This window comes from Triticum aestivum, chromosome 6D (assembly GCF_018294505.1).
Source record: "Triticum aestivum cultivar Chinese Spring chromosome 6D, IWGSC CS RefSeq v2.1, whole genome shotgun sequence".
Taxonomy (NCBI): domain Eukaryota; kingdom Viridiplantae; phylum Streptophyta; class Magnoliopsida; order Poales; family Poaceae; genus Triticum; species Triticum aestivum.
In genome coordinates this window covers 446,150,328-446,166,303 of record NC_057811.1, presented here as the reverse complement: position 1 = coordinate 446,166,303, position 15,976 = coordinate 446,150,328, and the positions used below count along the sequence as shown (strand labels likewise).

Genomic DNA, 15,976 nt, shown 5'->3' with positions numbered 1-15,976 from the left:
AATACAAAAAAGTTGAAACTAGACAAATTAACAAGAAAAATTCATGTTATTTTAAATAAAAATTGCCATGAAAAAATGGATTAAATTTCCATGAAAAAAAATAAAAACTTGCCATCGGAAAATAGGTATATACCATGCTACATAGTAAAATTTTCCATGTTCGGAAAATATATATATTTGCCATCATATTTAAACTAAAAATTGCCATGATCGATACAATAAATTTCCATGGCGCAAAAATAAAGTAAAAATTGCCACGGAAACAATGTAGTAAATTTTGCCATGGCAAAAATAGAGTAATTTTGCCACGGGAATAAATTAAAAAATGCCATGGCTACACAAGTATATTTTCCATTCTACATATTAAAAAAAGTCATTTTCTGAATAATGTAATTTTTTTCATTGTATTTAAATTAGAATTTCCATGCCCTATATAATAAATTTGCCATGTCAAAAAATGGAGTAAAAATTGACATGTAAAAAAAAGTAGAGGTTGCCATTGCAATGAAAATGTAGACAAATCCCACTTTGGTTGTGAATTAAAGTATTTTTGCCATGCCCCCGTGAACTACAGTTGGCATGCCCCTTAAGTTTGACATGGCAAGTTTTCATTGTTTTTTAACATAGTAAGTTGCCATGTTTTAAAACATCTACTCCCTCCGTCCCAAAATGTAAGACGCTTTTTGACACTATCATAGTACCAGAAAACGTCTTACATTTCGGGACGGAGGGAGTACAACTTTGCCATTTTTTTATGATGGTAAAATTGCCATGGCAACTTTGCCATCTTGCTGAACATACCAAGTTGACATTTTTTTAAATATATATACATAGGGCTGGACTATTTTGTTACCCGTGACATATTCTGTTACCCCGGCCCTATATAGGGCGCGACGCGTCTTACTCAAGGCCCAGCCGTGGAACTAGCGCGTCACCAGTCACCACCACCTCTCGTCCCTCCCACGCGCCGCCCCTTCCTCCCGCACGCTGCCGCGCCATCCTCCAACCCCAGCGCGCCGCCGCGCCGCCCCTCCCACCCCAGCGCGCCACCGCGCTGCCACCCCCATCCCAAGGCGCCGCCGCGTCCACATCTCCGAAACTCGCGCACTTTTACCGCCGGGCCACGAACTGGGCACCTCCCTCTTCACCGCGCCGGCGGTCGCCTTCCCCAATGCGCGCCGGCAGCCTGCCTTCCCCGCGCCGGCGGACTCCCTCCCAACGCGTGCCGACAGCCTTCCTTCCCCGCGCCGGCGGCCTCCCTCCCATCGCGTGCCAACGGCCACCCTTCCCAGCGCCGGCGGCGTCCCTCCCAAAGCACGCCGGCACCTCCGTTCCCCGTGCCGGCGGGGGGCAGCTTCCCTCCGAACGCGTGGCGCATTTTCCTCCAATGGATGTGCACAACTCGTGGCGCTACCTCCTGGTCAGCTGGTTCCCGTCGGCCTCCTCGCCGCAACCGGACAAATCCTCCAGCGGGACCTCGGACGGCCCGACGCACTCCCTCGAACTGTCGCGCGTCCTCCCTCGAACGGCCGGACTCGTTTACCTCCTCCAATATGCGCAGGTTGCTGCTCTCGTCTGCTTCCTCTTTCTTTTTTGAAATGAGTCTGCTTTCTCTCTCACGAGCGTGATGCTACTGCTCCTCTCAACTCTCAATTCTCATTATTTGCTGCTGCTCCCCTATATGAACTGCTGATGCTACTTCATCTCTACTTGTTGTGAAATAAGGTTTTGATTTCAGAGAAGTCGCAGAACACAAAGGAAAGAAGAGCCATGTTTTCTATTGTTGTTATTTTGTTGCCCTCATGGTGTTTACTGAAATGCCTACAACAACTTAAGGTGTTCTCGTCAGGTCGCGGCCTCTTCCGCCGTCAGGTCACAGCCTCTTCCGCCGTCAGATCGCAGCCTCTTCCTTCTGCACGTCGCCACCTCCTGCTGCTGCAGGCCGTGCCCCATCCCCTATTCTCGCGTGGTCGCCAACGAGGTATCCTACTACAATGGTGGTCACCGCCCCAGAACGCTCTCTGGTTCATTTTGATCTACTTTTGCACATTTGTTCTTTATCTCACGAATTTTGTTATGTAGGAGGTGACCAATTGTTGATCCTGAAGTTTCATCACATGATTTTTTGTCTCTGAATTTTGCACCAATTCTTGATCCTGAAGCATCAATGCTTGAGCACTGATTTTTGTGTGTTAGGTGAGTGTACAGTGCATTGGGCGTGTGTTTTTATTTTATGTTCTGAGCAAAAAATCGACTACAAAAATTGTGTCATGAAAAGTTCATGTACACCTATTGAGATGGTTCAAAAATTAAAACTTTTAAAGTTAAAAAAAAGGAAATCAGTTATTTGGTTGTGGAGGTTCTTTTGTCCTTGAAATATATAAGAATTCAGCTTTTACTTGTTTTTCAGTTCAAATTTTGCGTCAAGCAGTTCGACAAGGGCGCGTCCCTTAGTACTACGATGACGAGGCAGACAGCCGCCCTCTTTGTGACCTGCTGCTATTCCCCATCTTGCACTGGCGGACTGATGATGCGGGAGCTGCCCTCTTCGCTACAACCCCATGTGGATCTCTCTCTTTCTCCTCTCTTAAATTCGTTGAAAAAGTTGGTTGCTTGTTCTTGTTGTGTCGTGAATACCCTCAAGTTGTTTGATATTATTCCTATGAGAAAACTGATCCATAGCAGTTTTTGTTCCAGAGCTGTTCAAAGTTCAGACTTACGTTTTGTGAAGGCAAGGACAAGGAGAAGCCTATGGATAACAGTTCGTGTGGAGCTTGGCCAGTTCCTCTGTTCATGTGTGAGCTTGCTCAGTTTGTCCATTTATCTCTGTTCAGTTCATGTAGAGGATCCCTCGAATTCACCTCCTCTCGTTCTTTATCACAAATGATTTTCGCTATCCGCAGCAAATTACAGTATGAGAGTGGGAGTTTTATATTGTACTCTCTGCCTGCACAATGCATTTTGTAGTGTTGGTAGTTGTAGAGATTTGTTTGTGTTAAAAAATGGTTTTATGTATTTTGTAGTGTCGGTACTTAAGTAGAACATTAGTTCAAATCTTCAAATTTTATATAGTTCAAGTACATAAGGAACATAAGGAACTTTAGTTAGTTTCTTGAATTTCGACTCCTTCAGTTTTTGTTCTTAACCAGTTTTTGTTCAAGTATATTAGGACTGACGCCATTAGTTTAAAAAAGGAGCTTCAGTAGATGTGGAGATTGGTAAAATCTAAAGTTCAACTATTCTGATGGGGCACTTCATAAAGCAAAGAAAAAAGAAAGCAGAGCAAAAGTGAAGAAAAAGAAAAAGAAAACCAAAGTGGTCCTGAGAAGAAAATGCCTACTGTCCAGTAATACATTCTCTCGTTAGTCTATGTTTATTTGTCGTGAGAATAAAAAAACAGTGGTACAATACATATTACGTGAGCTGTTCATATAAAAAAATGCCTCGGTTTGTGTAACATCAGTTCTAACTTTTATAGCTTGATAAATGATTAGAAGTCAATCTGAATTCATTTTGATCCATTCTCTTGTATTTTAGGCTGAACTCCAATACTTGCATCCGCCACCCCAACGCCGGCGTGCTCCCTCAGTCCTCTCTCGACAAATCCAACAGTACAGGTTCTCCGGTGCGCCAAGTATTGCCTGCGGCGATGCCTACATCATGGCCCATTGAGGAGATCTTGTGTATTCGACATAGAAGAAATATTGTCAGTTCATGAATAGAGAATTTCTGTACCAGACTTAATATTAGTTCAGTGCGTATTCTATCTTCAGTCCAAGAAAAATCACAGAATAGTTGGTGCGTGTGCACAAATATCGTCAGTGCAAGTTTCAAAATTCTGTAACTTTAGATATATCACCTGAAAAAGTAATGATTTGCAGCGAGTTTCTTCAAAATTCTGTAAAGTTTAGTATTATAGTGTGTGTTTTGAACTAAGAGCTATACTCTATGAACTTTTACTTCTGGACTTGAAGCATTTTTTCTCATATATTAAATCAAGTGCATATATGAAATCTTGAACAAAATGCTCTATGGACTCTTGGACTGTATTGTTGGAGAACTGTTGTTCGGTACCTAATGGAATTTGCACATGAAGCATTTTGTTCTCAGTTTTTGGGTGAAAAGTTTGCTTCCTATATTGCATAGCTGCTGCAGTGACCATAGGAATTTATTAGAATAATTTAATGTTTTTGTAGCTCACCTCTAATTTGTTTCTTTCTACTGCTCTTTCCTCTTAACAATTTTGTTTCTCTCTATACTGCAGCACGAGGGAGGTTTGGACGGACGCTGATCACTAGCCCACTATGACGACGCTGATCACTAGCACGAAGGACACCAGCAGGTTGAGGATGAAGTACATGACGTAGGCAATGAGGATGACCAAAACATGGAATCGGTACACAAAGCAGCAACTGCAAGTTTAAATTTTCTGTCTATGGTGATTTGATTGCTACTTCTTAAAGAAAAGTGTAATGACAGTTAGATGTTTGTGCAAGAAAGGAAAAATTGTTTGAACTAAAAACATTCGATAGTGCTCTCTCTCCTGACTATTTTGGTTGATGACCACGAATAGAGAAAATTTGTATGGGAATGTTTAATTATTACTAGCATGTAAGTTCAAAAAATAAAACACAGTTGGTTCGTCTATGGACCCGAGGAAAGTATGCTCAAAGAAAAATCACAACACATTTATTCGGGTAAAAAGTTATTTTAGTTCAGCTACACAAACCATGCGGGTTCAATGATGATGGTACCATAAGTTCGGACAAGAAACAAATATGAATTAAAACAGATAACTTTCACTTCTATAAGTTCAAGTGCTCATCCACACTCAAAAATTGAAGTTGGTAAAAGCTCAAAACGGTAAAAGTTCAAGTCGCAAAACAAAAGAAGTCCAGAACACCGTTGTAAAAAATAACTCTAAAAAAGAAACACACAAAACAATTTTGTTTTATTAAAAAATCATTCAGTTCAAATGGTATAAATTATGCAATTTCTGGCACGATGATACCATTGAGAAATTACGAGGAAAATTATATCGAAAATACAGAGTAAAGTCTAGTGTGTGAAACACGCTCAGTATAAAGCCATACAGACATCCGTTCAAGTACTTTTTTCCGAACCATTCAAAACTAATGTGAAAAATACCTCAGTACAAACACACAAATAGATCAGTACGAGTACTCTGTTTTTCGACCGGAAAAACAGAACAATGGGTCTCGCCATATTCAAAATTACTCTTCAACGGTTACGAATTTGAGAAAACGTTCAACATGACTAAGTTTCGCATTTTTGATAGCTATCCAACGGTATATTATTTGCCCCATTTCGACAAACTTTTAAAAAAACCGCGTTCAAAACCAATTTTAACCGTATTTGAATTCGTATTTAAACCATAAGGAATTAGAAAAAACTTTCTATATGCAAAAGTTGCGCATTTTCCATAGCTTTCCAACGCCGTATCATTTGCGTCAATCCGACAAACCATTTGCAAAAAACAGTGAAAAAACATTTCGCCCAGAATTTCACCGTTTTTCAAATTACTTTTAAATCATATAGAATTTGAAAAAATAGTAGATATATGGAAGATGCGGATTTTCACAAGCTTTCCAATGCCATCTCATTTGCTCAATTCCGACAAACCGTTTGAAAATTAAGTCCAAAATACGATTCACGTTTTCGGTTTTGAAAAAAAGCAGTTTTTTCAAAACTGCTCTTAAATCATAATTTTTTGCAAAAACAAATTATAAGATTGTAATGTGGATGTCAACAGCTTTCCAACGATATATTACACACCCCGTTTCGACAAAAAAAATTGCAAAAAAATTTGAACTAAAGAAGACGATTTTTAACAGCAACAGAAAGCATCAGTTCAACCGCTCGAATTTCATCAGTTCAACCACTTGAATTCATCAGTTCAAGTAGGGTAACAGAATAATATTCTGTTACGCGTAACAGAATAGCCCAGATGTATATATATATATATATATATATATATATATATATATATATATATATATATATATATATATATATATTGTTGAACATATTAAGTTGCCATTTTTCAATATCTATAAATTTGGGATGTTTTTGAACATGGCAAAGTTGCGTCATGTTTTTAGATAAAGAAAAGTGCCATGGAAAATCACATGAAAAAAAATCATATATAGCAAAAAATGCCATTGTTTACGAACAAGGACAGAGATGAAACTTGCCATGGCTAACGCAAATACAACTTTGCCATTGATCTTTTTTATCAAATTTGCCATGATAATATAATAAAAAAATCCATGAATGTGAAATAAGACAAAATGTTCAATAGTTGCAATGGCAAAAGCATGTTCAAATTTGCCATGGTATTTTACCAAAACTTGCCAAATTTTGTGTGATTAATTTGCCGTTTTTTGTGAAATAACACAAAAAAATGATTCAACTTTGTCGTGGAAAAAATGTATATTCCAATTTGCCATGTCAAAATGCATATTCAAATTTGATGAAATATTTTATCAAAATTTTCATGCTTATGTAAAAACAAATGGCCACGAAAAAATGATGCCATGGTTACTAAAAATAAAAAATTGCCATCACTAAGGTGTGAGCAAAAACTACTCCCGATCATCAATTTCACTACTCGTGGTCCTTAGATGGCACCAAAAAACATCTTTAGATGGCTGTAAACTAAGTAAACACATAACGTGGAGTTTGCTAGGAGCAAAAAGCACATGGTGTAAAAATGCCATGATACGGAAAAGAACAGGATAGAAATTCCCATGTTGTATGAATTAGATTTGCCATCATATTAAAAATGAAATTACCATTGTGAAGTAGAAAAGATGTCGGAAACATAACAACCTGGAAATTGCCATGTGACTAAGATTGCATGGCAAGTCTGCCATATTTTTTGAACACCTTAGGTTGACATGGCAAGTCTCCCATGTTTTTTGAACATCTTAGGTTGACTTGGCAAGTCTCCCATGTTTTTTGAACATCTTAGGTTGACATGGCAAGCTTGCCATGTTTTTTGAACATCTTAGGCAAGTTTGCCATCTTAGGTTGACATGGCAATTTTGCCCTGTTTTTTAAGTTGCTAATTAAGTGGCAACTTCAGAAAGCTGTTAATATCTAGGCAATGGGAATTGTATGAAAAACAACATGGCAATTCTATGGAAAAGAACATGGCAAATGTATGAAAAACAACATGGCAAATGTATGAAAATAACATGGCGAGTTACTGATTTTTTTTCTTCCAAAATGAACAGTCATGGCAAATGTTCTTCAAAACCATGGTATTATCCTATTTTGCATGCTATGCTCAATCCTATTACCCGTTTTCCTTGTTAAGATCATACTTCCTTCTTCTTTCTTTCAGTTTGAAGAACATTTTCCTACTTCTTTATTTCTCTCTGATAACCTGCACTTTACAAATGCAGGCTCTACAAGCTTAGGTATACCAGAAAACCTCGCGTACCGGCTGGCGTCGGGCGGCTTGTCGATCACGCGGCGGCTTCCTGTAGGTAGTACGGGAGCAGGCCGATCTGGTTCTACCGACGCAGCTGGGCGTAGAAGCGGGCGATGAACTCCTCTGCCTCGTCGTCCACGGCCTCGCCCAGACCCAGTTGGTCCCCGTCGACCTCGTCCGACGGGAAGTTGGACACCCGCACCGAGAACCCACCGTCGACCGCGCCGGGCACCAACGGCGGCATCCCCGCAGACTTGCATTCCTCCCCAATCGCGAGCTCCTCACGCATCATCAGCGCCCCAGGCGACGACGACGCGGGGACGCGGCAGTGCATGGAGAAGGAGCCCAAGTCAAGGCTGCCACTGCAAGAGAACTCGTACTCGCGGCGGCCTCTGTGGTGCCCGTGGTGGTGGGAGAGGAAGTTGGCAACGGAGCGTGAGAGGGACTTGTTGCGGCGCCTCACGAGGAGGTGCGCGCCGAGGAGCAGCTTGCGCTTGCCCATGTGCACAGTGGCGGATCCAATGGGTGGGGTGGTGGGGGCCATGCCCCCCACATACAATTGACAGATTTTTTTTTACTAATGCATTCATATGTATATTCAGTACTTTGTTAACTATTTGTAATGTGTTTTAAGAAAAGAAAATGCTATCCTTTACAATGTTTCCCCATGTTGGTCAAGTTCATGATCCGCCATTGCTTGCGCATCTTGCAGAAGAGCGCCCGCAGGTAGCCCCACATCCTCCTCGCAGCCAACGGCGCCGAGTGCCGTCCCCTCGCTTTGGTCGCTGGCCAGGATCTCACCACGAGGGATTTCACATGTGATGGTGAAGACTGGGGGAAGAAGATGCGATCGTGGTTTTTTGTTTTCTTTTTTTGAGAAACTGATACGACTGTGGGTGGGGGAGTGGGCTGCGTGTGGGCGGTGGGAGCGAGTGGGCTGCGTTTTAGTCGTTCGGGACATTGGCCCTTGCCACCGCACGCTCAGTCGATGACGTGGCCGGGGATGCGCTTCAAGATCCGTGTTTTTTATCTAATGGCTCTGAAAGCATTTGAACCAAGTTGATAAATGACACATGTGTGGCACTTATTATTTAGGTATTTGTTTTGTGGTGACGGAATTGGATCGGATGGTTGAAAATAATTGTACGGGCCACATAGTACTGATATGTCAACTTGTTTTCCGGCACATCCTTAATTGAGTGAGCTGTACATGTGCAGCCTCGTCCATAAAAGGAAAAGAATCGCGAGGGCAACAAGAGTACACGTATACTCCCAGTACTTCCCATTTGGACGAGACCACGAACGACCTCAGCAGAATGGCCTGCGTAGAAGAGGCGAAGGTGATGGAGTCCTGCATGGTGGAGGAGGTGAAGGTGGTGGAGGAGGTGAAGGTGGTGGAGTGCTCCATGGTGACGCCCAGCGAGGAGATGCCCAGGCACGGACTTTGGCTCTCCCCGCCCGACCTCATGATGGTCAACAGGGGCCACACCCCGACCATCTACTTCTACCGCGCCGCCTCCGGCGACGACTTCTTCGACGTGGCCAAGCTGAAGGCCGCGATGGCCAAGGCACTGGTCCCGTTCTACCCCCTCGCCGGCCGTCTGGGCGTCGATGGGAATGGCCGGCCAGAGATTGACTGCACCGGCCAGGGCGCGCGCTTCGTGGTCGCTCCCCAAGGACTTCAGCGCCCGCCAGCCGTCGCCGGAGCTGACGAGGCTCTTCGTCCCCAGGGACATCGACGATGTCATGCTCGCCGTCCAGGTGACCTTCTTCAAGTGCGGTGGGGTGGCCCTAGGCACGGCGCTGCACCACGTCGCCATCGACGCCCTAAGCGCGTTCCACTTCTTCCAGACGTGGTCCGCCTTCTCGAGAGACGGGGCTGGGGATGGCGCTGGAGCAGTCGCGGCGGCGCTGGAGCTGCCATGCCACGACCGCACCCTCCTCCGCGCACGCTCCCCGCCACGCGTCGTCAACCCCGACTCTCTCTCCGTGTTCTTGTCCCTCAAGAACGACCCAAACATACCCGTGCCGGCAGGGGCGGATCTGGGCCCGAGGTCCCCAGGGCCCAGGCCCGGGGCGTGGCTTTTTTTAGTTATTACCTAGGTATGTTTTTGAATTAGGCCCGGGGCTTAGCCCAACTAACAGCCAGGGGAAATTTTTTCAGGAAGAGGGAAAAACCAAGCAACCAACCTTGTTAAACCTGGGGATACACGGTGGGGCACACATCATAAAACTTTGTGTCGGTTTATTGAGATGTGGACATCTGTTTTGCATGTATTAGAGAACATTCATGATGATGCAGAAAATTTAACACAAAGAACCACAGCAGGTGGCTTGATATCTCAGATGGAAAGTTTTGAATTTGTTTTCATATTGCATGTTATGATCAAACTATTGGGCAAGACTAATGAGTTGTCACAATGTTTGCAAAGGAAAGAACAAAACATAGTTCTAGCAGTGAGTTTGATTGGGATCACATTGCGGCAACTTCAAAATATAAGAGATAATGGTTGGGATCAGCTCTTGAAGGACACAACTGACTTTTGTGTCAAACATAACATTATATTGCCTAACATGGATGATACAATACCCGCTCGGGGCCGTTCAAGGGGGCGTGGTGGTCAAATGGTAACTTTCTATCAACGCTTCAGATATGAAATATTCAATGTTCTGCTTGACCAAATAATTACCGAGTTAAATAACCGCTTTGCTGAAAGATCTACTCAATTGTTGAGATGCATTGCTTGTCTTGATCCAAGGAACTCATTTGCTAATTTTGATGAAGACAAACTTGTTCAACTTGCTCAGATGTATGCTGATGACTTCTCCATATATGAGATTTCTTTTGTCCTTAGAAACCAACTTGAAAACTTCATTGCTGATGTGAGAGCTGATTCAAGTTTTGTTAGTTGTAATGACCTTTGTAGTCTTGCTGTGAAGATGGTTCAAACTGATAGACACATAGTCTTTCCTTTGGTATATCGTCTTATTAAGTTGGCATTGATTTTGCCTGTTGCAACCGCATCAGTGGAAAGAGCTTTCTCAGCTATGAGTATTATCAAGACTGAGTTGAGGAATAAGATGGGTGATGATTGGTTGAATTATTCCATGGTGTGCAATATTGAGCGAGAAATATTTGCAAAGGTTGATGATGATGCTATTATATATCGCTTTCAAGCCTATAGATTTCGCAAAGGAACTTTACCTCCTCGTAGTAGTAAGTTTTCAACTTTGTACAATGATAATTGTTTCAATTCATGTTTATGTCTTCTCTCATGAAATTTTGCTTCTGATTTCTCTAAGGTGTTGGCTCTTCTTCCACCGTTGATCAAGTTATGGAAGACACTGATGAAGCAAACCATTGATTTGGTACTCTTTTTACTACACGTACTGTTTGTAGTTCTTGTCATTTTTTATCTATTTTGTTGTATCATTAAGCATTGAGTTTAAATTCTAAATTTGGGTACAATTGAGCCATATTTGAGGTAGTTGTAGCTAGATGGATTTTAAGTTTTTCTCTCGCGACAATTTTTTTTTTTTTTGGGCCCGGGGCTTGCTCCAATTCTGGATCCGCCACTGCGTGCCGGAGCCATCTGGGCCTGCCGTCAACGAGAATTTTGTTCTTTCCAACGACCAGGTCGCGGCTCTGAAGCGTGCCTGCGGTGGCGCGAGCACATTCTACACCCTCAGTGCCCACGTGTGGCGCTGCATGTGCGCCGCCCGGCGGCTGCCGACGGACGCCGAGACGCGGCTCAGCTTCCCGGCTAACTTCCGGCGCAGCCTGAGGCCGCCGCTCCCGGCACGCTACTTCGGCAACGGGATAATCATGGTGGGCACCGCCTGCAAGGTGCGGGACGTCGTCACACGGACGTGTATGCAACAAAATTTTGCTTCCTGCTGCAGGATTTATGTATCGTGTCGTGCCGTCATTGAACTCTAGCGCAAACATTGGTTACCCACTGCCGTACTACACCACTAGAGGATCCACCTTTCAATTCTCATCCGGCATCCAACGACAGCTCAAAAAAAAAAAAAGGTTACTAGCTTGGTACCGGAGTACTTTGGTTTGCTAAACTCCGAGACCAACGGAAGCTCGTCAGCTCTTTGAGTGGATTAATGTGAAAGGTGGTATCATCTCATATCTTCCCGCACTTGCAGAAACTGGTTGTACGTGCAACAATGCTAGTTTTTTTTTTTGGCAGGCAACAATGCTGGAGTCTTTGCGTGGATTAAGAGCAATGCTACAGCTATGGAGTGTTTACACAAGTTTTATCGACAGGGCTGAGGACTGAGGTAGTGAGGCGGGTTGCGTTGATTGTTAAAGGGTCGTCGCTTTTTTTTTTCAAAACGCCTTAAAATATATGTGTATTTGGATGCAAAACATGGAAAATGCCTCCAACACTTTGCATTTGACCCCGCAAAAAAAACACTTTGCATTTGAAGGCAAAACTTAAAGATCACCTCCATGTGTTCTGAGGCAAAATTTTAAAATGCCTTAAAATGCACATAGTTTAGGCGTTTTAGAGGTAAGCCTTGGACACTATATCCATTTTGATAAAAGTGGAGTTACCACACCTGAATTAGGAATGGAGGCTAGCCGCGTAGCTATAACCAGGGCAGAGAGCTTGGATGTGGATGAAGAGACAAGAGCATAGGGACGCGTTTGGTTGTCTGGGTGTATAATGCATGCATTTCAGCCACATCTCAATCCAGTCTGGTTTAGCAAAAACAAACAACAAATCAACATCTGCATGTTGTTTAGTTGTCTGCATTGCACCAATGTCCACTTTAGGGCCGACTGTTTGGTTGCCCGCATTTGTGCTTAAGGGTGAGTAGTTGCAAACCACAGCTGTTTGGATGCATACACGTTTGTGTTCTGCTCACCCCATTCAAATGTGGTTGCCTTACCATCACCTTAGGCACAACAGCAGGTAGAGCACTACAAACAGCACAGAAACTAGCAGCTAAACAAGCTAACAGCAGATAAACAAGCAACTGAACAACAGATAAGAGCAGATAAACATCAACTAAACAACACATCTGTTAAACAGACGTAAGTTTAACGACAGCAGGGGCATCACATGCCCCCTGCTTCACCACAGGGTGCTTAACCCTGGACAAAATATTAACACTTCACGCCAAGTTCTCCGATCACCGATGCAGCAAACTAACTACGAGTTCATGGAAACTACTTCAGAGGCGACTTCAGGGTCACCGATGTAGCTGTGCCTGCTGCAGCGAACTCAGCACCCGATGGAGCCGTCGTGATTGTAGATTTGGACCTTGAGGCCTAGGCCGGAGATGTGCAGCACGACGAGGTCGTCGGGGACGATCATGTGGCGATGGCCGAAGTAGTGCCAACCCCGGTCAAGCATCATCAGCCCCTCGAAGGTCTGAACCTGCACCCAGAATTCGCACCGCTTGTTTGCAGACAGCCCGACGACGCGCATGGTTTTGAGCATGAGCCACTTCATCACCTCTTGTAATTTGGGAGGGATGATGAGCATGGCCAGATCCTCCTCGTCCATGATTTGCACGTAGAAGCGAAGCGGCTATCGAGACGCCTCCTCGTGGCCGGTCCTAGGAGCTCGTCCCCTTGAACGTGGCTGGCTCATGAAGGCGACCCTGCCAGGCAGGTACACCCTCCCGGGCCAGCGGTTCGTGGGGATGAAGTCCACGGCGGCCGCGGCGCCGGCGACGACATGGGCTCCTCTACCGGCCCTGTCCCACTCCGTCTTCATCACCTTGTCAGGTAAGATGACATAGATTAGTAACAGCCTAACAGGGCATTGACAGCATGTTACATTTGTACTACTGTCTAAAGTAGCAAACACATTGGTCCTGCCTACCATGAGAACCATGCACGTAAACCTAGCATGCACATTTGTACTAGAACCCTAAGCGGGAACATCAAAGACAGCACAACACCAATATAGCTAGCATGCCCATGAACCCCTAAGCATGAACATGAATAGCACACCAATCTAGATAACATGCACATGAACAAGTAGGAGTAACATCAAAGGCAACAACAATATGGCTAGCATCATGAACAAATTGTTGCATATGAGCACTAATGCTGAACATCAAACACAATCTACCATGGCCATGAACAGATTGTACATCATGAGCACTAAGCACACACCAATCTCGCATGCCTATGAACACTAGTAGGCATGAACATCAATCAAAAAACCTATCTACCATACCCAAGAACACCTTCTACATCATCAACACTAAGCACAATCCAATCTAGCATGCCTATGAACACTATACTAGGCATGCACATGAAACACAGAACAAGCAAGAACATTGCCCTCCTATGAACAGTTCCGCACAAGAAGGAATCGAATCGATTCGATTCCAATCGAATTGAATCGTATCAAATCGATTCACATCTCACCGAAGCATGCTAATGACGAAAACAATGCTCTGTTTGTTATGAACTTAATACATAGAGAGACAAGCATATAAGCACTCTCGAATTGGAGTAATGGTAGTAGATGCAGGCAGGAGTCGGTTTACTTGTCACGGACCTAATGCCTATATGCATGACCATTGTCATGAATAACATCATAACTCTGCTTTTCTCTACCAATTGCCCAAATGTAATTTGTCTACCAACCGTATGCTATTTTTACAAGAGAGATGCCTCTAGTGAAAACTATGGCTCCGGGGTCTATTTTAATCATATTACAAAAACCAAAAAATCTTGCTGCAATTTTCTTTCATTTATTTTACTTTAAAATTTATCTATCACCTATTACCAGATTTGATGCTTTCAATTAACGAGTACAAGGGGATTGACAACCCTCTTACTCGCGTTGGTTGTAAATATTTGCTCTTGTGTGAAGGTACTGTTGATTGGGCGTTTGCGTGAATATCCTATTGGTTCGTTTACCTTGGTTCTCTACTGAGGGAAATACTATCCGCTACTATACCGCATCACATTTCCTCGTCAGAGAACATCCCAACGCAGCTCACAAGTAGCAGGGGTGCTCCTAATTGGTGCTTTAGGCGCCAGGGAAGCTTCTTGATGCCCACATGCGTGTCAGTTGGGCCGGCCCATTAGCGCTATGCAGTCCTCGCTTGCTCCCTCGTGCCGGTCGTGTCTCCCTCGCATAGTTGAATCGTCAAAATAAGTACTCCCTCCCTTCGGAATTACTTGTCTCGGAAATGGATGTATCTAGAACTAAAATACGTCTAGATACACCCATTTCTGTGACAAGTAATTCCGAACGGAGGGAGTAGAATGATTATGTTGACTAGGCGTCCATTGACTTCAAGTTCATGGATTTGCAAAAAAAAAGGTCACAGATTTTTAAAAAGGGTGAATTTGATAAAAACGTCATTGAATTTGAAAACAAAGTTAACAAAAATTTCAAAACCATTAATTTTGAAAAGGTTCTGATTTTGAAAAAATTGTTCATCAAATTTGGAAATAAAGTTCATCAAATAAAAAAAATCAAAAAAGTTCATCAATTTTGAAAAAAGTTCACAAAGTTGAAAAAAGTTCAGAAATTTTACAAAAAGTTTAACAATTTTGAAAAAACAATCATCCAATTTTCTTAAAAAATATCATTGTTTTTGAAAAAAGTTGACGAAATTGAGAAAAATAAAAAACCCAAATAAAACTGTTCCAAGAAAAAAGAAAAAAAGATAAGAAAGAAAAACCTGTTAGTAAGAGATCCTTGTTTCGAATCACACTACTACCCGTGCTGTTTTTTGCATTTATAAAAAGGGGGAGAACAGGCCAGCCCTTCACGCGTGGTGGGGGGGGGGGGGGGGGGGGCTGAAGCGCCGTTTAGGAAATGTCCAGTCGGAGATGATCCCCTTCTATTTTTTTGTCCGTTTTGGTCTGGTCTTGGTTCGTTATCTCCTTTAATTGGGCTGGCCTAGGGCTTTTCCCTTTTTTGTTCGATTAGTTCTTTAGTGGTTATGCACAATTCTTATTAGACTTAAAAAATGTGCAATTATTATTTGACGCTCTCTGCATCAAGATGTAGTCGTGTCGCACAGAGAGTTGAGCGCAAATTTAAGGTATTGTAGGTTCTACATATTCCTTTATTTACTGGTTTTGGAACCTTATAGAAGGTTCTAGCCCTTTTTTGTTTTTCCTTTTACCTTTTTTTGTTTTTTTGGAAAATGTCAAAAGATGTTCTTGCTTTAAAAAATGGGAATTCCAAAAGTATATGATTTTAAAAAAAGGGATTTTTAAAATAGTTGACAATTTCCAAAGTTTATTCAATGATGTTTAAAATAATGAAAATTATTTGCTTTTTCAAAAAAGAATGGAACTTCAAAAGGTTTCCCCAATTTTAAAAATATTCCTTTTTCCAAAAAATGCCTCTGTTTTAAAAAAGATGTTCATGTTTAATTTTTTTTCCAAATAATGTTCATGCTTTCGAAAAAAAATTGTGTTTGAAAAATGTTCAGATTTACGAAAAATATTTGCATCTTACATCTTAGAAAACTATTCAAAAATAATATATTGTTAAATATACCTAAAAACACGTG

General features: G+C 42.6%; 2 protein-coding genes and 1 pseudogene across 2 annotated transcripts; 2 read left to right on the top strand and 1 right to left on the bottom strand.

Annotated features, from left to right (window-relative positions):
* Nucleotides 1-920: 920 nt before the first annotated feature.
* LOC123145729 (uncharacterized) lies at nucleotides 921-3,896 on the top strand. The gene is made up of 4 exons (XM_044565201.1): nucleotides 921-1,561; nucleotides 1,726-1,981; nucleotides 2,083-2,196; nucleotides 2,411-3,896. Exons 1-3 carry the CDS (start codon nucleotides 1,172-1,174, stop codon nucleotides 2,133-2,135), a joined length of 699 nt encoding a protein of 232 aa, XP_044421136.1. The 5' UTR covers nucleotides 921-1,171; the 3' UTR covers nucleotides 2,136-2,196; nucleotides 2,411-3,896.
* Nucleotides 3,897-7,541: 3,645 nt separating this feature from the next.
* On the bottom strand, nucleotides 7,542-8,197 carry LOC123143382 (uncharacterized). The gene is made up of 2 exons (XM_044562297.1): nucleotides 8,154-8,197; nucleotides 7,542-7,968 (listed from the first exon to the last, which is right to left on the bottom strand). The coding sequence occupies exons 1-2, from the start codon at nucleotides 8,195-8,197 to the stop codon at nucleotides 7,542-7,544; spliced, it is 471 nt and encodes a 156-aa protein (XP_044418232.1).
* Nucleotides 8,198-8,775: 578 nt separating this feature from the next.
* LOC123142671 (putrescine hydroxycinnamoyltransferase 1-like) lies at nucleotides 8,776-11,744 on the top strand (annotated as a pseudogene).
* The last annotated feature ends 4,232 nt before the right edge of the window (nucleotides 11,745-15,976 follow it).